The sequence below is a fragment of the Lepidochelys kempii genome, chromosome 1 (genome assembly GCF_965140265.1).
Source record: "Lepidochelys kempii isolate rLepKem1 chromosome 1, rLepKem1.hap2, whole genome shotgun sequence".
NCBI lineage: Eukaryota > Metazoa > Chordata > Testudines > Cheloniidae > Lepidochelys > Lepidochelys kempii.
Genome location: NC_133256.1, coordinates 327,080,766 through 327,102,921, shown reverse-complemented (window position 1 = coordinate 327,102,921; position 22,156 = coordinate 327,080,766). Strand labels below are relative to the sequence as shown.

The 22,156-nt window shown below is 43.5% G+C and overlaps 1 protein-coding gene across 9 annotated transcripts in view; it reads right to left on the bottom strand.

The window, feature by feature from the left end:
* Positions 1–3,310: 3,310 nt before the first annotated feature.
* The window catches only part of FBXL13 (F-box and leucine rich repeat protein 13), a 178,815-nt gene continuing 159,969 nt past the window's right edge, over positions 3,311–22,156 (bottom strand). For 7 of the 9 annotated variants that reach the window (XM_073328536.1, XM_073328539.1, XM_073328542.1 and 4 more), the window contains 3 exons: positions 13,960–14,094; positions 8,652–8,815; positions 3,311–3,573 (listed from right to left, as the gene is read on the bottom strand). In XM_073328536.1, the coding sequence (XP_073184637.1) occupies positions 3,396–3,573; positions 8,652–8,815; positions 13,960–14,094 (477 nt within the window). In that variant the 3' untranslated portion in view covers positions 3,311–3,395. Of the gene's footprint in view, positions 3,574–8,282; positions 8,816–13,959; positions 14,095–22,156 lie in introns of all 9 variants that reach the window. The other 2 variants (XR_012156835.1, XM_073328544.1) reach the window with 2 other exon arrangements.

Genomic DNA, 22,156 nt, shown 5'->3' with positions numbered 1-22,156 from the left:
TGCTCGCCCGCTCCCTCAAGTTCAGTGTCCTGATGTGTAAAGACAGGACTTTCTTTGCTCTTAGCAGAGGCAAGTGGGCAAAGTTTCATTAGCATTAGGAAACATAACTTCCCATTATGCCATTGCCACCAATATATAATCTTCAAATTTCCTTCACATTAACCTGGTTGTCTGTGATCCACTTCAAAGAGTTATTTTCTACCAGGGTGCGGTTAGATACCTGGTGAAAGGAAATGCCTTCCTTGCTGAAACCCAGGCAAAAGGCCCTTCTTTGGAAAGAGTCTTTTCAAGTGTAAATTGACTTACACCTCGGGAGGCATTAGTCAGAGCCAAGGTGGGCTTGCTGGTTCAGGCTGGCTTATCTTGTAAGCAGGTATATTTAGATTGCAGATGCACTAAAACCACACAAAGATAGGCCTCAGTGAACAGGCAGTCACTTGTTATGGCACCATTAATGTGACACTCTACCTTCTTTTCTGTTGTTTCTTAGTAGCCTAGTAGGAGGCAATGATGATGTGTCTTGTCCCTGGAGCCCTCCCCAGGGCTGGGGAGCAGCAAGAGGAACTCTTCGCTATGTGGGGCGCAGGCATGGAGAAGCAACAGCATACCTGGGAGTGGGTACCGTAAAACAGAGGCAGGCACAGGCATGCCAGGTAGAGAGGGGGAGACTTGGCCCTCAGCACGTCGCTTCATGGTGCTTTCAGGTCTGCATGTGCTGCCTTGCTTATGTGCCCTACACAGTCAGCAGCGGTGGAACAGAAAAAAAACTTCAAAAATTGACTAAAGGATTTACCACGTCATTGCGTCTGTAGGTGGAGCTGGACACGCAATGAAAGAGCAGCGGCTGAAGCTGCTGCCTGGAGTATGTGTAGGCAGCACAAGGGGATGCCAGAGATTCCGCTGCCTTCAGCAGTTTGGTGGGGAAAGTGCTATACAGGGAGTGGGGAGGGGTTACAGGGACTAGGAGTGGCTAGAGATGGGGATCATGGCAGTTACAGATACCCCAGTGCCTGCACTCAGAGCTGTTTAGTCCTTCCCCCTGCCCCCATCCCCTTCCCACCTGACCTCAGAAGTTCACACCCTTCCCCCCACCAAACCTTCCTTTACCCTGTCAAGCGTTGGCTGGAAATCACTCCCCTACCCAACCAGGGCCCTGCTTCTTCTTGAGTCAATAGTTGCAGAGGTGGCACTGGTAAAGCCAAGGTTGGTTACAATCCCCGCTCCCGCCACCCCATCTCTACTCCCCTGCTGCATCCTTGCTTCCACATCATCCTCCCACCCCCAGGGCCCTGCTTCCTTCATCAGCATGATGCCTCCCCATCCCCATGGATCCCTGATTCCTCCCCAGCATTACAACCTTTCCTCCCTTCCAAGTCCCTGCTTCCAGTCCCCACCATGCCCGCCCCTTGGGGGGTCCCAGCTTAGTACAACTACGGGTGCATCTAGGTGCCCTAGTTGTGGATCAGGACCCCAAAGCCAATCCTTGGCCTGAATAACAAAAAGGAGGTGGTAACAGCTAACTGGCCAGTCAGAAACTAATTTCAAAAATCTGTGTTGTCAGCATCCCTTTAACAAGTAACTGTTCCCCTGCAGTGTGTGCTCCCCAGGTACTGCAGTGTTGGCTAGTGTATGGAAAACTTTATTCTGGTTGTAGGGACATGAGATGTAAACAAAGACCAACATAAAAAAATAAATTATGTACAGTCTGCGGTGGCTGTTTAGACTGTAAGCTCTTTGGAGCAAAGATTCGTTCTTACGGGTTATTGATCACCTAATACAACAGGGCTCTGCTTTTGGTTGAGGTCTCTATGTGCTGCCACAATACAAATGCAAAATAATAAAGTAAATTAAAATTTTAAAATCCTTTATCTGACTACAGAACAGTGGTGTTTGTACGAGAGGTACACAAGTTTGGTTCTCAAAACTGAAATTTAATCTGAGGCCATCAAACCACATATTGAGTGCAGCCGGTGGAGAAAGGAAAAGGAGAGTTCTCAGCCCCACTGCTGTTCATAATTCACGATGCTCTGTCTGCGTGGGCATGTGCACTCTAAATCACCAGGATACGTTGTAAAGCCAGCGCCTGGTCTACTGCTTCCCCTTGTAAGTGCCATTGCTGATGCACAACAGGGTGACAATAGAGGGCCTGCATAGTATCACCCTGCATAGCACTTAATTAAAACCACATCAGTCATTGGTGTCCCCTTAATCTATGTATTTTTTTGTCTGGGAACAAGGGGTGTTGAGGTGGAGCAACACTGATAGTTTGAAATGGCAGGTGTATAAAATTAACAAAAGCATGCGATGGGGTTCAAATTCCTGAAGAAATTGTCAAAGCCCAGGCGTTCGTTAACTGTTTTAGTCAAAGGGGACACCTATTGTTTTGAGTCCCACTGCTTTGTTCCTTGATTGGTACTGTTCTAGGACCAGTCTTACAATTAGCTCCACACAGACCTATACTACCACAGGGATTTGCACTGACTTAAATGGAACGCCATGCAGCAGCGGAAGTGTATGGTACGTTTTGCAGGATCGACTCCATAGATTTTTCTGCTAATTTTTCAGTCTCTTTGGTTCCCTCTATCTTCCATTGCACTGGCTCTCTCAACTCTGTAATTTCATATCACTGAAGGTAAAAATCTCGCCCTTCATGTTTAAAATTATTTAGCCTCCTAAAGATCCAGCTAGGTGTCCAGAAGGATTTTCAAAAGTGTCTGTGCACATAACTCCCATCAGTGGTAGTTAGGCATCAAGGTGCCGAGTAGGATTTTCAAAAGCCCCAAGCTGTAGCTTTAATGATCTGGCCTTAAGTAACGTGGAGAACTACATTTTTAGAATGAGAGGCCTGAATGTGCAATTAATTCAATGTATGTGCAAGTGACCATTTGAAGATACAAATACATTATTTGCATATGCAGTTGGGGGGGTGCTCATACCAATATTTGGCCTTGATATGAACTAATTCTGTGGGGTGCTGAATTCCCAAATTTTTGTGAGAGCTCAGGATGCTTCTCCCCTCATGGGGGCAAGCTCTAGTCAGACCCTCTCGATAAATAAGACCACCGCACAGCTTCTCTATTAGTTACATATCATGAAAGTATAAATACTGCTTTGCAAGCTGTACAAATGCTGCTCAGGCCTGGAAGATGATGAACTCATCTGAAATTTCACTAGATTGATTTAGCACCTGAAAGCTCACTAAACAAGCTAGCAATTTCATTTCTTTGCACAGTATTTGTGAATGTGGGCAGCAGTACTGCTGCTAAGAAGATTTGGAATAAACTCTTCACAATTCAACTTGAAAATCTGCTTTATTAAATGACTATTTTAGAAACAGGAACTTGCCATTTCATTTTTACACTCTCTGCTGAAGAAAACTTGAAACACAGAAGATGTTATGCAGCTTCTTTGTTTTCATTCCGGTACAAGGCTTTAGCTTTTTCAGGTCCCGTTTTGGGTTTCTTGTTGTGGGGGAGTACACCTCCACCGCGATCATACCCAAGCCATGAAGGCGGGTCGGCATCATTATATTCGTGCTTCTCTAGCTTGGCTGAATATTTCAAAACAGCTTGTCTGAAACAAAAATGAAAATGAATACCGTTGCACAAGCAATTTCTACCAAGAACATTTGTAAAAAATATGAACCCTCAGGGCCAGATTCCCAGGGTGACCATATTTCCTACCCCACTATGCCTTTTGAGAAGCAGCAGTTGATACAATAATGGTCTTAGCCTCAAATTCTGTCCCAGGACAAAGTAACTGTTTCACTCTGTATGAAACATGCAGTACAGTGGGTGGCTCTATGGTTCATGCTGTCATTTGGACATCTCCAGATGAGTTGGGGGTGTTACTGGGAGGTCACAGTCTCAGCTGCTAGTGGGGAGCAGACCTGGGGTAGTGCCGTCACGCGACAGCTCTAGCGGATGCTGAGCTAGCCTGGATGGTTCCTTTCCTTGGCCACAGCGAAAATTCCAAGGACATGGCCTTTGGTTTGGGGTTATGGAAGGAGGGTGGGGGGTGGGAGGGAAAGGAATATGACATGCACCACTACATTTTTCAGTACAGGGTATAGACAGTTAGTCTGTATAGAAGGGTTGGCCAAACTTACTGACTCTCTGAACTGCATATGACGTTCTTCAGACGTTTGAGAGCCGGGTCGCACCTGCCGCAGCTAGGAGCTTCAACCTCGCAGGAGGTGCCTGCCGGGGCTCAGGGCTCCAGCCCTGCTCCTGCTGAAGCCCCGAGCCCTGGCAAGTGCACCCCACTGGGCAGAAGCCCCAAGACCCCCTGTCCCCAACCCACTGGGCAGAAGCCCCAAGACCCCCCACCCCATTGGGGAGAAGCCTCTATCCCACCACCCGCTGCAAGGCAGAAGTCCCAAGCAGGGACTGTCTCCTTGTAGAACGCCTTGCACATGGGGCCCCCAATATGATTGGGGTCTCTGAGTGCTCTCCCCATATTAAGATGTTTAACACAGAAGGCAGAACCATCTATGCCCAAAAGAGCATTGACTCTAAAGGGACAAACACAGGGAAATGTTTACGCCCTACAGGCAAAGAGATCAGGGCGGTGGTAGGCGGATTACATTATTTTGTTTGGTTTTCAGTTGAATACAGTAACCCCTCTCTCCTGCCCCATTCCTCACAACCACCTCCAGCTTTACATCCAGGATCCTTATGCTTTCGCCCACCATTTACATTTCTTCCCTCCCATATAAAAGAGCCATTCTCTCATACGATAAACAAGTATAATAAATAAGATGGTGATGTAGGTGCATGTTTTTGTGTTAGGTTTTGGCTTCAGGCAGGATTTGAATGTGGAGAGGGCCAATGGGTTTCTTCACCAGCTCAGGGAAGGAATCCCATACATGGGGGGAAACATGGAAGGAAGTGGGAAGATGGCTGTGGAAGAAACAGGCAAATGCAGAATCGTGAGTGGTATCATTAGCAGCAGAAAAGGGAATGGGTGGCTGATGCAATAAGAGACGAGGTTGGCTAAGCAGGAAGAATTCCTTTCTGACCACAAAAGCAGATTTTAAAGATCCAACATTACATCATTTAGTTGTTAACACATTCCTGTTAACAAGATGAACACAATAGTTTACAAGTGTTTTTATACAAGCAAACCTATGATACAGATGAACCCATGTGCAGATGTATATGGTGGGTGATCGGCTATAGCTATCTAGTACAAATGCCACTTGTCCAGGTCTACTTTCCCTTTGCTTATGGAAAATTGCTTTCAATGGATAATGTCTAAAAAGTGGGTCTTATTGCACTATAGTAGCTATTACTACTTTTTTGGAGGCTTATGCTGCTCCGTGACTGGAGCCAAAATCGACCAGATTGCCAGAAGTGGCCATTATTTATCTGTCAGCATGTAAAAAACATATGGGTTAAGGAACGCTGCATTATATTACATTGTAGTTATATATCTAGAGCCTTGGAGCCAACACTCTGGGGAGGGGTAAGAGGACACTGCAAGAAAACAAATAATCAGCATTAATGCAATTAAAACAACTGGTATTCCTCAGTCAGAACGAAGCTTTTGACCTTAAGAAATGGGAGTGTGCAGCAAGGAGAGGGAGAGAAAGGGAAAGGTAAGAAGGAACCTAACCCAGCACACTGCAAACCTCCTCTATGATGTAAGAGCATTTGGGTTATATAAGCTCTCATCTTTTCTGAGCCTTGTCAGCTGCAAAGCTGTATTATTTTATGACTCTACAGCTCCTGCAAACATAGTCCCTGTGGGCTGAAACTTGGTGCTCAAGGAGCATCAGTCCAGAAATAAGCTTCTGTGTGCATCACATTTGAAAAACAGCAGTGTACAGTGGCTAGAAACAGATTTGTATGTTGTTAGATATTTTTAATTGCTTCTGAAACTGCAGACTTCTGCTTAATCCTTAATCCAGTTTATGTGATCACTTTGTGCTGCCTTGATTTTTGAGCCTCACGAATGTGTGGGAGGCCCAGGCCCCTCGTCCTGTCACTCATATGTACTAAACACACGGAAAATATTAATGAATGTTTCCTTTATACAAAACAGCATTAGTCCTAAGTGAATCACAGCTAATATCCCTATGCTGCCTATGCTGCCATACACTGAGGACTATTCCTCCTCTTTCACGTCCAGTAGTTGAAGCAGGCTGTACCAGTGTCACGCCTACATGGGGATTCTCTGGGGCACTCAGATGTGATTAGTTAACTGGTTGTTAATCTCTATATATGGCCCTATGCAGCAGGCCATATTTATTCCAAAGTATGGGTATTTTTATTTTAACATTTGCAGAAACCTGCATCATGTTATTAGACTGACAAATGTCATCTCTAACCGTATCTGAGATTGGAAAGGATGGACCCTCTATTTGCTTGTAACTGCTTACTAGAGAGCTCTACGGGTTTGTAGCTGTCAAGATTTCATGATTGGTTTGTTTTTTTTTAAATCTAACAATAAAAATAAAATTGTAAAAAGGATGTAACCTAGTGTCATGAAATGTGCCTGAATGTTTATATGGCTGGGTCTGACTGCTAAGTGAAGTCTGGTAGGCCCGGGCAGTGTTTAATAAATAACAGAGGAATTCTTTTAGCAGCATGAAGTGCACATGGCTTATAGATGTCCCTGGCATCTTTAAACTAAAACCATATTTCTTCTATTATTTATTTAATATTTGTAGAGTGTGCAGGAATAGCCTGTTTTGTTCTGTAGACTAATCTCACTTTACACAGACTCCATCCTCTCAAACGCTAGTAATAGTCTTTGAAATGTGAACGTATCTAGGAAATGTAGAAAACAGACATCGCACACTTTGAAAAACAGCCAGGCTTTGCCCCTGTTTTTGTAAACATTGGGGTTGAATAAGCTCCTTAATGATAACAGTTGGTTAGTATGGAGAAAGAGAATTTGGGGCTATTTGTGAGTGGTATATTATGTATGACAAGTCTCTGCTTATTATTCCTTAGCTGAAATTATGGAAGTGGTGAATGAAATGCATGGAACCCTAAAAATAGTCCATGAAATTCAACGATAACACTATCATTCTTCCTACGGTCACTGCTGAAAATCTAAATCACGATTAATAAATGTAGAATCGTTGTTATATTGTGACTTCAACCCTGATGAAGCTTGGAAAGCCGAATGGAGTTCACAAGAAGTCACAAACAAACACCTTGTGAAAGATCCACCACAGAAAATCCCTGGCTTCAATCTTCTGCAAAGCTTATTTGCAACCCTAAACCACATTGGCACACGCCATGGCAGATGCGGATACTTGCTGCAAAAATGGAAATTAAAAACTCTCCAGTGTGTGACTGTGGTCACCCAGAACAGACCAGGGAAAATATAACAACTCAATGCCCAATTCACAAATACAAAGGATGCATCACAGCAAATACACTCAGCTACTCCAGATGCAATTATCTGGCATAACCATCTAAATGTCAAATTATAGTAGTTGATCTACATCTACATCAGCCATATGAAGAAGAATTGTTGTATACTCTAATGATGATTTTGCTGTGATTATTGCCTAGAAACTGAATGTAGCTTTTTGTCAGCTTCCCAGTACAGGTATTGAAATACAACATTAAGTTTTAAAAAAAAGTGGAACTATATTGTGACAGAGTGGGATATGTCTGTACCAAACTGTGAACTCAGTTTTGTTTCGTTACTTCCATTTTTATACTCTGTCCTCTATCCTGTCATCCATTTTGTGTTCTGTGTTGAATAAATAAAACAACCTGACTTGGATAAGGTCATTCTCTTCCAGACCCTATCTTGCTAAGGGGTGTGTGGGACTCCTCAAAGAGGACTATCAAGATATGTCGTAAGGGCCATCAACTTGAGTGACTCTCAATGACTGGCCAATCTCAGGGGACAATAGTTATCTTCATGTGGGGCTTGCATGACAGGGGCTAGAATTTCCCAGCCTGCATATGGCAAAACAGGGTCAAAGACTAGAATAAAAAGGGGGCTTATCTGAGAAGGGAGGCCATCCACCACCACAAGCCAGAAGACCAGGCTGAAGAGAAAGCAGGAAGGCCTGCCTTGCCTGAAACGCTGATGAGACCTCTGAGTCACAGATGGGGTAAAATCAGACTAAGGGTGGACTCAGCAAAGAACTAACTCTCTAGTGGGTTCTTCAGCATAAAAATGACTGTGGTTACGAAATTCCTTGGCTAAGCCTGTATTCTTTGCTAGGCTGTCATGTTGTCCCTGAAAGTGTTAATCAAGAAGCTCAGAGTGCCCACAGTGAGGTGGGACTCTAAAGGAACATGTATACACACCTGGAGGCTCAGGAGGTCTGAATCATTGGTTTCAGGGTTGAAGGTGTCCGGGTTGTGGAGCCCCATGTTCCAAGGAAGGGTGGCAGACATGAGGTCTGGATCTGGGAGTGTGCTTCTGAGGCCTCAGAGCTAGGAACAAAGACATGGCTCTTCCCACGAGTGGTTGGGGCCACTCACACCAAACTGGTGTCCATCCAGAGGGGGAGTGGACCAGGTTGTAACATAGATCACTTTACATTTCAATTCCAATTTCATAAAACAACCCATGTTTTGGCCTACACTTAATTAAACTAGAGGTGACAATGATATTTGTACTCATTCAAAGTTTACACTGATCTCTCAAGTTTGGCCCAGGAAGCAACATCTTACTTGGTAATATTTCTGCAGTACAGCATCTTAAGAATCCGGAGTTGCGTACAACCTTTCGAAAGGTATTTTAGTGTTTTGTCAGTAAGACGTACACAGCCTGAGATATCCAAGAAGTGGAGATAATGGCAGACTCCAGACAAATACTGAATACATAAATCCGTCATCTGTAAATCCAGCAAAAGAAATACACATACAGAAGTTAGAAGATTGCTGGAGATTCCAAAGAAAAACCAAAACACAACAGCCTAACTCAAAATTTTGAAGTGTATCATTTCAGGAAGATTATATTGAAAAGTACCACATAGGACATGAAATGTATGGAACAGATGAATTCTGACTATCCGAAATAGGAGACGAAAAAGACTGTGAGTAACAGTTAAATGTTGGGAGTATATTTGGTGTCAGTCAAATATGATTCCAGTACATTCCAAAGCATGTAGGGATGTTTCAGCTAATCATAAGTCTGAAATAGCTCAATACTCCCAACCCCATAATTTTGCATATAACATATCTTGTGTGGTAGGATTAACTGTTCTCAGATTATTCCATTTAAACTGTTAGACTGATCCATTTTAGAGTTAACTACAGGGAGAAAGAATTTTAATTTTAATAACACCTATTTCATATTTCGGTACTGTATCATAAATGTGTGTTGTCTTGTGACTGCTTTTGTTTATAGCCTAAGGTGTCTTTCAGTTTGTCCAAGACAGAACTATTCAGCGTCACTTTACAGTTCTATAGTCTGATCTGGAACTGATCACCAGTAATGCAAACTGAAGTTTGCTTTGGGCACCATATAAGGCCTCATTTCTGCAAGGTACTTAAGTGTGTGTGTAACTTTAAATATGTGAGTAGCCCCATTGACTTCAAAGGGAATACTTATGCCTAAAGTTATGTATGTGGCTAAGTACCTTGTTTAATTGGGGCCTAAAATCTAAAGGAAACTTGATGAACGCAAAAAAATCCTATAATAGGTATTCAATCAAGCCCAGATTATCCATGGCCCGAATGGAATGGAATGAGGAGTAGCCTTCCCCACCCTTGTACTTCCTGTGCAAGGGCCAGGAACAATCTCAGTCCCTGTGATCATGGGAGTCTAACAGGGGCAAGGAGGAGACGAGATTGTAACTGTCTCCCCTTCACATTGACAGTAGCCCACAAAGCTGGACAGCCAGTGCACTATCCCTTCGCACAGTCCCTCCTGGAGCTCCACCTGGAGAGATGCAGTTCTATAACAGGTTTCAGAGTAACAGCCATGTTAGTCTGTATTCACAAAAAGAAAAGGAGGACTTATGGCACCTTAGAGACTAACCAATTTATTTGAGCATGAGCTTTCGTGAGCTACAGCTCACTTCATCGGATGCATACCGTGGAAACTGCAGCAGACTTTATATATACACAGAGAATATGAAACAATACCTCCTCCCACCCCACTGTCCTGCTGGTAATAGCTTATCTAAAGTGATCATCAGGTGGGCCATTTCCAGCACAAATCCAGGTTTTCTCACCCTCCACCCCCCCACACAAATTCACTCTCCTGCTGGTGATAGCCCATCCAAAGTGACAACTCTTTACACAATGCATGATAATCAAGTCTGGCTATTTCCTGCACAAATCCAGGTTTTCTCACATCCCCCCCACCCCCATACACACACAAACTCACTCTCCTGCTGGTAATAGCTCATCCAAACTGACCACTCTCCAAGTTTAAATCCAAGTTAAACCAGAACATCTGGGGGGGGGGGGTAGGAAAAAACACCTTTCCTCAGGGCTGTCATCAAGTCCTGTCATCAAGACTCAGAACAGGCCTGCTTCTGTACTGAAGTAAACAGAAGTTTGGCTAAATAGATGCAGGATCGGGCCCTATTCAAGGAAATCTATTTTAGTCACATACACCAATCCTGTTCATGTCAGAGGTCATCTTTCCATTGAATTGTATCTTTAGAAATTCATCATTTAACTGGATTAGTCATTCAATCAGGGATTCATTTTCAGCCCTCACTATTTTCTCTCATTCATGTGGTTTGCTGCCCACAACAATTACATTATTTCTTTCTTCAAATAAAACTATTTAACAATTATTTCTGGAATTGGCTTTATGAACTCACAAATTACACAGGAGGTGTGGTTGTGCTATGTGCAAACTGCATGCCGAGGTTTTTGTGAAATGAGCGATGTTTGGAAGATGATTGCTCTACATGTCCTAGAAATGTGTGTATGGAGATATAGATGACAGGGAGCCCAACTGTGCTCTCACTAAAGTCTATGGTTTTTCAATATGAAAAGGATTACAGTGGTGAGCTGTGCTCGTTTTCTGGGAATGTCCGAATTTCCAGAGCACATCTCACAACACTTTTACTGGGAAGTGAATTTCCTAAATTATAGTTCCTATGTTTTCTCTTTATGGCCTTTTTGTTTATTCAGTTATTTTTATATAGCTGATATTGCAGGCCAAGACTCTGCCAGGCATACTAACTTGTCCCTTTTAGAACAGGAGATTAGATCTTGCTTTAGTCTTTTTCTGATCATTTTTAAATAGTGTCTGAGTGGAAAATATTTCCTACTTGGCAGCTAGATACACTGTATTTATGCTGAAGATTGCCAAAGCCCCCCCCAGCTGATAGGACTTTATAGAGTTTCAAACTGGGTTAAAGCCAACAGAAGCGCTTGCAAGATCCAGGATGGATTTGTCTGAAAGATTCTTGATGCTGGAGACCAAATATTCTAGACTGTGAACAGTTAGCAGATTTACTTCATAATCTTTTTAAGGAGAAGATATATAGACACAGGGTGGGGAGAGGAGAAATGTGGTGGGATGCAAGTGTTTATCTTCACTTAGTATGGAAAGATCTCTTTGCCTGTAGATTGCCCTGTATAGCATTATTGTTCATTATTATTATTATTGAAAAGTTAATTGAACACTTAAAAGCAGGAAAGAAATGTGAGAGACCTCTGGAACTGACATTTTGGCCATTGCATTTAATTGCTAATGGCTGAGGGTGGCTTTTAAAAGGATTCAGCATCAACCATTGACTTCAGTGGGAGCAAAATTAGGCCAACATGAGTACTCTTAAAAATCTCACCCATAGAAGTAGGACTCTTTCTGCAGAGGGAAATATTTGCGGACACAAACTTTTTTTAAAATTTACATTTGCTAGAATGCAGTAAATAGTTATTGTTATTACTCAAGCAAGCAAGCATATGTGATTGAATAGATACAGGGAGCATATGTGCTAAGTAAGTAAGTACTGGGACAAATGAAAATGACCTAGGCATTTATGTTAGCAGTAAAATGGAAACGGAGCCCATGTTCAGTTGGTGCAAAACAGACAATTGCGATGCTAGGGTCTAACTAAAGAGGTACTATGTAAAAGATATGGAAAATTGTCACAACACCGTACAAGGTAATGGTGAGGCTGAATGGCATTACATCAGTGATGAGTCTTTATTTATTTAAACAAATTAGTAACTGGAAATAATTTTCATTAAAATGTGTAAATAACTAGAAATACAGAACAAAAGTAATTCAGCAACTTCACTGAAGCAAACGTCGATATCGGAGTACGTGTAACAACACACAACATTCCATTGTCAATGGATCAGATGCAACGGAGCCCACAACTGTAACACCTATGACTCCGGGGGGGTTCTGCGGGACTGTGTGCTCGCAGAACACGACTCCCCCGCAGATTTCCTGGGTTGCCCTACGGAAAATGGCAGGGAGGCCCAGGGAAGCCGTGAGTGGGGTGGTGGTGATGGAGGGAGGGCCAGGGGTGACCATGGATGCAGTTTTTTGGGGGGAGGGATTGCCCCCCTCCAAACAGAGGTGAGGCATGGGGGGCACACGGGGTTACATGCCACTGCCCCCCCAATTCTGCAAGGGCAGAGCTGCCCAGCTGAAGGAGGCTGTCTCCACTCCACTGACTCTGCAGCTGAACGCTGCCTCCTGGGTCCTAGTGCCAGTCGTGCTCCCCTTCTGCGTGCTGGGAGCCTTCCAGTTTTCTATCCTGTGCAACACACAGTGGAGCTGGGTATGGGGGGGGGAAGAAATGAGGAAAATGAGGGAACGGGGGATGAGGGGGGAAGAGGCAGTGGGGAAGGAAGGGAGGTGGAATAGGGCAGGGGGAGGGGACTGTGGGAGTGAGGGGAGGGGAATGGAGAAGAAAAGGGGATAGGGGAATTGCGGGAGGAAGCAGGAGCCCAGCATGCGGCTTCCCCTCAGCAGCAGCTGGGGCTCCCCTGTTAAGCAGGCACATCGAGCTCTCACCCTGACAAGCCCTACCCCCCCTACACCTGGACCTCTGATGAGCCCCCCACACCAAGACCCCCACCCCACTGATCCCCAACCAGCTGCACCTGGACCCCCACCCATCAAGCCCCACTCCCCCAGTACCTGTACCCAGCATCCAGCCCCCCACCCGAGCCCCAACCACCTTCCTGCATCCCCTGCAGAGTCCCATTGTCCCTGAACCCGGAATATCCCAGTTAGTCTCTGTGCATCCAGATCTCCCACTGAGCTGTCCACACTAAGACTGCCCCACACAGAAACCTCTTACCTCACACCTGGATCCCCCCACACTAAGTCCCTTCACACTTGGATCCTGCTGGGATGAGCCTGTCCACCCACACCTGGTACACCTGGTGCTGAGGGACAGCGCCCAGGGCATTTCTGGGGCAGGCCCAGCCCTTGCATTGTGTTAGGGTCAGGTGCAGCCTCACTGCCGAGTCTCTGTATCGGGGGAGGTGTGGGCTTCAGGGTGATCTCCCACCTCAATGCAGCCAGTGGCCTGTGCTCCCCACTGCCAAGCTTGAGCCACACTTATTTATTGACAAATAAAATTTGCAGAATTTTGCAGAATTTTAAAATATTGTGTGCATAATTGAAAATGTTTTGGCACAGAATTTCCTCACAAGTAACATATGCACACACAGATAATAATATACTAACTATACGTACATTTTTCAAAATGTTTAAGTGACTTAGGTGCCTATGTCCCATTTACAAATGTGACTTGGGCACTTGGGAGCTTAATTCGTATGGAAAATCAATGGGACCATGGCTCCTAAATCATTTAGGTGCATTTGAAAGTTTGTGACCAGATCAATATTCCAAAGGTCACTGTTAGTTCACTGGTTTTAATTATTGGTGATTATTATATATAACATAGTTAATTTTTTTAATGTTGAAGAATAAGCTATAGGATGGTTGCAAAATGTGGACATCAGCAAGTCAAATGTCTCAATGATACATTATTTCATTTTATGTAATAGAATTTCTAGAACTACCCTTCCCAGCTCTTGTACCTACCTTGTGGCAACCAGCTATGTTGAGGGATGTAAGTTGGTGGCAGTTAAAGGCAAAAGCTTTGACAGTTTCATTTGTCAGCTGAAAGCAGTAAGAGACATCACAGTATTGTAGATCTTTTGCATCCTGGCAGAACCTCTGAAACACAGTTACAAACACCCAAATCAATCTCATGTACCTTTTTGGATGCTTACAGTTCTATAATACATTCACACTAATCTTCTGATTTACTTCAATCACTGTAACTGATTAATTTATTATTTTTCTCATATTGAACATGTGGAATAAGATACATATTATCAATGAGATTACTCAGTTGCATTCCATAACTCCCAACAAAAAAGGAGGAAATGCACCAGGTGACTATTTTTCATTTCTGACACTGGTAGATCACGAAGTGTGTTCTTCAGATCACACATAGCCTCTTTCATTTCATTTAAGTTTCATCGCACTTACTAAGATAGAAAAAAGACTGAGTTTGTGTCTTTTGCAATGAACATATCCAAACATTAAGGGTTACATTTCCAAGTGGGCCACAAAAATACTCTGTTCTCTATTGTGGCTTCAGATATCCTTGCTGTACATATTAAAAGGCATTTGGCAAGCAAAATAGGCAACTGTGTCTGGGCAGATTAATTGGAAGGGAGTATGGTCTAGGTGTTTGATCTGAAAACTGCAACTAAGGAGGTCTAGCTTCTTGCCCCAATTCTGCCACTAACCTGCGGTTTGACCTTGGGCAAGTCATGTAAAATCCAGCTTTTCAAAAGGCCCTCTTATTATGGGTGCCTTAGTTTTTTGAGGGTTCAACAAACTTACAGTCTGGTTTTCAGAGCTAGTGAACACCTGAAGATCCCATTCACTTCATTTTCAGCACCTCTGAAATTCAGATCTAGTTCTTTAAAGATGGACACCCATAAAAGGAAATATCCAAACTTAGAGGCCATTTTTTTAACATTTGGATGTTAGCCTCTCTGTGCCTTAGCTTTCTTAACTCAAAAATGAAAATGATGGTTGTGAGCCTATTAATTAATATTTAAGAACAGAACACAACATAAGAACATAAGAATGGCCATACTGGGACAGACCAAAGGTCCATCCAGCCCACTATCCTGTCTATCGACAGTGGCCAATGCCAGGTGCCCCAGAGGGAGTGAACCTAACAGGTAATGATCAAGTGATCTCTCTCCTGCCATCCATCTCCACCCTCTGACAAACAGAGGCTATGGGCACCATTCCTTACCCATCCTGGCTAATAGCCATTATTGGACTTAACTTCCATTAATTTATCTAGTCCTCTTTTAAACCCTTTTATAGTCCTAGCCTTCACAACCTCCTCAGGCAAGGAGATCCACAGGTTGACCGTACACTGGGTGAAGAAGAACTTCCTTTTGTTTTAAATCTGCTGCGCATTCATTTCATTTGGTGGCCCCTAGTTCTTATATTATGGGAACAAGTAAATAGCATTTCCTTATTCACTTTCTCCACACCACTCATGATTTTATATACCTCTATCATATCCCCCCTTAATCTCCTCTTTTCCAAGCTGAAAAGTCCTAGCCTCTTTAATCTCTCTTCATATGGGACCCGTTTCAAACCCCTAATCATTTTAGTTGCCCTTTTCTGAACCTTTTCTAATGCCAGTATATCTTTTTTGAGATGAGGAGACCACATCTGTACGCAGTATTCAAGATGTGGGCGTACCATGGATTTATATAAGGGCAATAAGATATTCTCCATCTTGTTCTCTATCCCTTTTTTAATGATTCCTAACATCCTGTTTGCTTTTTTGACTGCCGCTGCACACTGCATGGACGTCTTCAGAGAACTATCCACGATGACTTCAAGATCTTTTTCCTGATTAGTTGTAGCTAAATTAGCCCCCATTATATTGTATGTACAGTTGGGGTTATTATTTCCAATATGCATTACTTTACATTTATCCACATTAAATTTCATTTGCCATTTTGTTGCCCAATCACTTAGTTTTGTGAGATCTTTTTGAAGTTCTTCACAGTCTGTTTTGGTCTTAATTATCTTGAGCAGTTTAGTATCATCTGCAAACTTTGCCACCTCACTGTTTACCCCTTTCTCCACATCATTTATGAATAAGTTGAATAGGATGGGTCCTAGGACTGACCCTTGGGGAACACCACTGGTTAACCCTCTCCATTCCGAAAATGTACCATTTATTCCTACCCTTTGTTCCCTGTCTTTTAACCAGTTCTCAATCCATGAAAGGATCTTCCCTCTTATCCCATGACAACTTAATTTACGTAAGAGCCTTTGGTGAGGGATCTTGTCAGAGGCTTTCTGGAAATCTAAGTACACTATGTCCACTGGATCCCCCTTGTCCACATGTTTGTTGACCCCTTCAAAGAACTCTAATAGATTAGTAAGACATGATTTCCCTTTACAGAAACCATGTTGACTTTTGTCCAACAGTTTATGTTCTTCTATGTGTCTGACAATTTTATTCTTTACTATTGTTTCAACTAATTTTCCCGGTAATGACATTAGACTTACCAGTCTGTAATTGCCAGGATCACCTCTAGAGCCCTTTTTAAATATTGGCGTTACATTCCAGTCATTGGGTACAGTGCTTTGCAAAGTACTTTGGAGACTCCCAGATGGAACGTGGTATAGAAGTACAAAGTATTATTATTACTAATAATATAGTCTAGTTTGCTCGCAGGTTCTTGCAGTATCTGGACATTTTTGCAGGTACATGTGTTGCACTCTCCTTTGAAAATGGGGTCTGAAGAGACCAAAGAAAGAAACCTGACTAATTTAATGTAGTGTATACGACACCTTACATTTAACCTTTGCATCTACGATGGCCAAGAATGTGAACCAGAATGTCTGACAAGCTGCAGGTTAAATAATTAATTTAAAATAGACTGTGCTTCACAGCTGCCCAATTCACATAAAACCTTACTTTGCATGAAACAAGGTAAGATGGATCTACATACTGTGGCATGTTTGAGTCTTTGCAATGAAGCTGCTATAAACAGACAAACCAATTCAGAACCACAATATGACACTTTCCACCTTCCCCCTCTGCATCTTCAGAAATCCTTTGGCTTGAATCTTTTTCAGGGGTTAAAGCTGTTTATTTCAGAACCTCTCTCTCTCTCTAAAGGGAGATGGAGGATGTCCCAGCACCTCTATCAGTGCAGGCAACCAACTGGACGTTGCCAGCTTTTCTCCACCATTCAAGCCCCCAGCCCAACTCCTTTTTGGGATAGCTCATTGTGGAGCTAGTGTCCTCTCTGCAGGGCCCACAATACAAATGTAAATGACCTAAAATAATATTTTATACATCAAAATATCATGATTTTCATTTCCAGACAAGTGTCTCTGAATCTTTCATGGCTAGAAGAAAGTGCTTGGCCCTATTGGGAATCTCCCCTTTACAATGATTTGTAGCCCTGAAGGGTGGTAAGACATCAAATCTTAAACTTGTCACTGGTCCAGCCTTCCAGGACTGTTCAGCGTGGGCCTATCACAAGTGTAATTTAGCATGGGATAGAGTGGCAATTCTACCTGTGTGAGGGAAAGAAGAAAACATTTATGTGGCAGACTGAGTTAAAAAATGGTGGCTGCTTGAAGCTGCTCAAAGGTTTCTAGTAATAGAAATAGTCCTGAAATACAGGGATTAGTGAAAAGAGTGGCAGGTAAAGGTGCATGATGAATGCAATTAATCACAGAGATACCACCTCCATATATGTGGTACATACTATCAGTAATAAAACATATCACATATACAGCTGTCACCCTAAAAAACAGTATTTACCAATAATTACCTGATTATTGTATCTGAGACACAGCAGTATTCTGCTTAACTTAAAATATGAATTCACTGTAGTATCTCAGATGCTTTGATGTGGTAATTGCTGGTAAATGCTGACTTTTGGATGACCAATGTATGTAAGTGTGAACTGCATGTGTGTGTGGGTATATATACAGCCAGACCTGCACACACTTTATAATTTCAACTTTATTTCATTAACCAGCTTTTAAATCTTACTATCTGTGTCTAGCGCTGCAGTTTGCTTTTTGGATCAGTACGGTTATGATAGGTCAGCAACTGCTGTTTTTAAGTACAGTATATATCTGGCTGTGAATGTTTTACTTTAAGACACTTTTGTTTTACTTTAAGAATGGAAATACAAAAATTATAAATGTTAGCTAGTATGGCTTTCATATTTTAATGCCAGTTTTGCAGGGTGTTAACTGCAGTGCAGAAAACTTCTAAACCCCCAGTGACTAAATTTTTTTCTCCTCATGTAAGAGAAGCCTAATTATCTTCAGCATTAGATCCCCACATGTGATTAAGTCATTACTACATTCCCAGTGAGGGTATGTAGTACAGGCTGCAGCCAGGATTTCAGTATTTGTGTGATATGCTTAGATCATTTTTACTGGAATTGTCAAGCTGCTACAGTCTGTCATATGTACAGATTTAAAATATCCATAAAAAATTAGGTACTGAAGCTGCTCCTACCATTAAAACTCCCCACTAACTGTGAATACCACCATTAGCCCAAACATAGCTTTTTACAAGTTATCAGCTTAAGTCCTGAAAAATCATACAACAAAGTATTTTTATAACCTGTTGAGGAGTGCTGGGGAACTTAGTGCTGCCAAGAATTATTTTCTTTAATGAAAACAATAACTGGCATATAACATGAAAAATGGCATATAACAGAACATCTGAATATTTTGTTATGCGGTAATCCTTTGTGTAAATTACATTTTACTTTAATAGACTGAATCTTTTTTGGGAGATAATCTATACAAGGCCTCCAAGTCAACACAAAAGGCAAAACAACCTTGCCAGCATGCAATTCCCATTGAATTTCATATTCAGTGAGAGGACAAAAATAACTGATAATGATTAAAGCAAATTAAATGTGAGCTTGAAAGGTAATGTTGTGACAAAAAAATGCAGTTTTGGGCTGTATACACAGAGTTATCACGCCACAAACAAGGAAGGGGACAGTCCCATTTTAAATAGCACTGGTTGGATTGCAACTTGACTGAATTTTCTCTGGGCACTTCAGTGCAAACACCGTGTTAATACTAGAGCTGTACGAATCATCATTTTTTTAGTTTGCTGGCTGAACTGAAAAAAAATGTGCTTCACATCAAATGAAATGAAAACTTGTTTGGTTTCTTAGTGAAAGAAAAAATGATTTGGGTAAAATAAAATATTTTGTTTTGAGTGGGGGGATTTTAGCTGCTTTTTTATTAAAATAAAAGGAAATGTGGAATGCCATTCACAAAAACCACCGGACGAGGAGGTGATAGTGCCCCCCCCCATGCCCCTGTGGTAGAGCACTTTCATGGGATATGGGAAGAGTCCTCACTCTGCCTAATTTGGAGCAGGAGTTTGAACAGAGATCTCCCATACTGCAAATGAGTGCCGGGCTATAGGGTATCCTTGGTGGATCTTTCTCAGTCTCGCCTCTTGAAGCTGTTCCTCTTCGTATAAATAATTAAATATTCACTGCACCATGGAGAGCACTCTAACATGGGGTTAGGACACTTGCCAAGGCGGGGGTGCCAGTCCCTGTGTCAAATGAATATTTAATTATTTATACAAAGTGGAACAGCTTCAACAGGAAATACTGAGAGAAAGCCACCCCACAACACCACATAACCCAAAACTGCAGCTTTCAGCAAATAAACTGTTATTCTGAAAACATTTGCCCAGCTCTAGTCAGCACATTGGAGGGAATTGAGAGAAGAGGAATGGTCTTAGGTGGAAAAGTACTATATATATAGTTTAGCACTAAGGAATGGGTAGGAAGGGGGAAATAGAATAACTGTCTACACGGCAGTGATGAGCTGCCAAAACCTTAACAACCGGTTCCCTCCTCACCCCACGAGGGGGTTGTGGCTCACCCCGGCCCCCCGGGACTCTTGCCCCATCCAACCCCCCCACGTTCCTTGATGCCCCACCGGGACCTTTGCCCCAACTACCCCCCTCCTCTGTCCCCTGACTACCCCCAAAACCAGGCAGGAGGGGCTCGTGGGCCACTGTAGTGGCTGCCCACCCCACCCCTAAGAGCCAGAGGCACCTGCCGGGGTGAGGTGGGGAGTCCTGGCGGTGCTTACCTGGGGCAGCTCCCAGGAAGCATCCGGAAGGTCCCTCTGGCTCCTAGGGGCAGGGGAGCGTAGCTGGGGGGGAGCAACAGGAGCGGCCACTCCCCCCACTGATCACATCAAAAGTGGCGCCTTAGGCGCCGACTCCCTGGGTGCTCCAGGGTTGGAGCACCCATGGGGAAAATTTGGTGGGTGCAGAGCACCCACCGGCGGCTCCCCGCCTCGCGCCAGGCCCCAGCTCACCTCCACTCCGCCTCCTCCCCTGAACGCGCCACCCCACTCTGCTTCTCTGCCCCCCCCTCCGGTTTCCCGCGAATCAGCTGTTCGTGCGGGAAGCCAGGGAGGGCTGAGACACAGGCTGCGGCTTCACGCTCAGGCCCAGGGAGGTGGAAGTGAGCTGGGGCGGGGAGCGGTCCTCCTGGGCCCCCCGCCGGGTTACCTGCTGTGGCGTGGGCGGCCCTCCTTGTGGACCCCCGCCCCAGCTCACCTCTGCTCCGCCTCCTTGGGCCTGAGCGCGAAGCCGCCACCTGCTTCTCAGCCCCCCGGCTTCCTGCGCAAACAGCTGATTCGCGGGAAGCTGGGCCGGGGGGGAGGACAGAGAAGCAGAGCGGGGCGGCGCGTTCAGGGGAGGAGGCGGAGGCGGAGTGGAGGTTAGCTGGGGCTGGGCGCGGGGTGGGGAGCTGCCAGTGGGTGCTCTGTATCCACCAAATTTTCCCCATGGGTGCTCCAGCCCCGGAGCACCCATGGAGTCGGCGCCTCGCAGGACAACCGGTTCTAAAAGGGCTTCTAAATTTAACAACCGGTTCTAGCCAACTGGTGCGAACCAGCTCCAGCTCACCACTGCTACAAGTATTTCATAATATGATAGGTCTAGATTCCCTAGATAGGAAAATCCTCTAACGGGGACAGGAAATTTCAATCTCTGCAATAATTTCTAGCCTGTCCACTTCACAATCATTCCTTTTTCCTTACCCCTCCAGCTTTCTTGGCAACATGGCTCCTATAGTTGCTATGTACCCAGGAGCTCCCTACTGGCAGCTGACCTACAGGGGAGTTTCTCATGGCATAATTGCAGAGGTAGTGAGAAAGTTTTTATTTTGAGTCAAGATGCTGATTTATCTTGTGAGCCATGTTCAATTTTAGGGAGCTGACTTTATATAGATGAGAAACTGAATATTTTGCACTGAAGACAAGCTTTGCGTCTAAACATCATGTGACAGTCCTCTTGATCCTTATATAAAAACCCAGATGGCTATATACTGGCTTTCATAAATTAGAAGAGATATTTCTGTTCTGACATTGTTTATGTTTCAATTACATGGAACATGTAAGAAAGTCCAATCAGAATTGTTCTCTAAGGCATCAGTTCTGCCAGTGGCTTGTCTGTAGATCTTTGTGTGTATGCAGAGTAAAAAAATTAAATCCAGATGCATCTCCTGGGGTGTAGTAGGGACTGACTCATTCCTATAATATATGGCTTTAAAGTTATGGATGTGGAGTCCTATAATGGAAAAAGCTGTGGGAGTCAAAGACTGGGGTTACACAATGGCAATGCCAACACCTGCAGCCATGGGGTCCCCCGCTGCTTATGGCATGAGTGTGATGATCGCCAGTGAATAGGAGATCTCAGCATTTCTCTGTCACATGTAGTCAGGAGTGTTTATCAGGTGCAGTTTAAAGTATAAACTGCAGCTGCTGTTTATATCCTACTCCAACTATTGTTCTCATTTGAAGTAAGATATAAATCCCACCTCATTGCCCACTGGCAATGAGAACAATCTTAAGTTCCTGATTAGTGTTGATTTATGTCATTGTGATATGGAAAGGAAATGTATGTCTCCATACTGATTTTTAGAAAATGTGGAGAAGGTAAATAACATGACATCTTTATAGTGTCAGCAAATCAAATATTATAGTAATCACATCACCTTCTTTATGATAAATGAATAAAACACAGGCCATTTTCTTTCCAATACAGGTGTTTGCTCGTTAACTAAATCTGGGATAGAGGTGAGCATGGGAGTTTGTCTTATTAAGAATTAAGGTCAATTTCAGAAGATCTCTATTTTCAAGCATCTCAATCCTGACACTC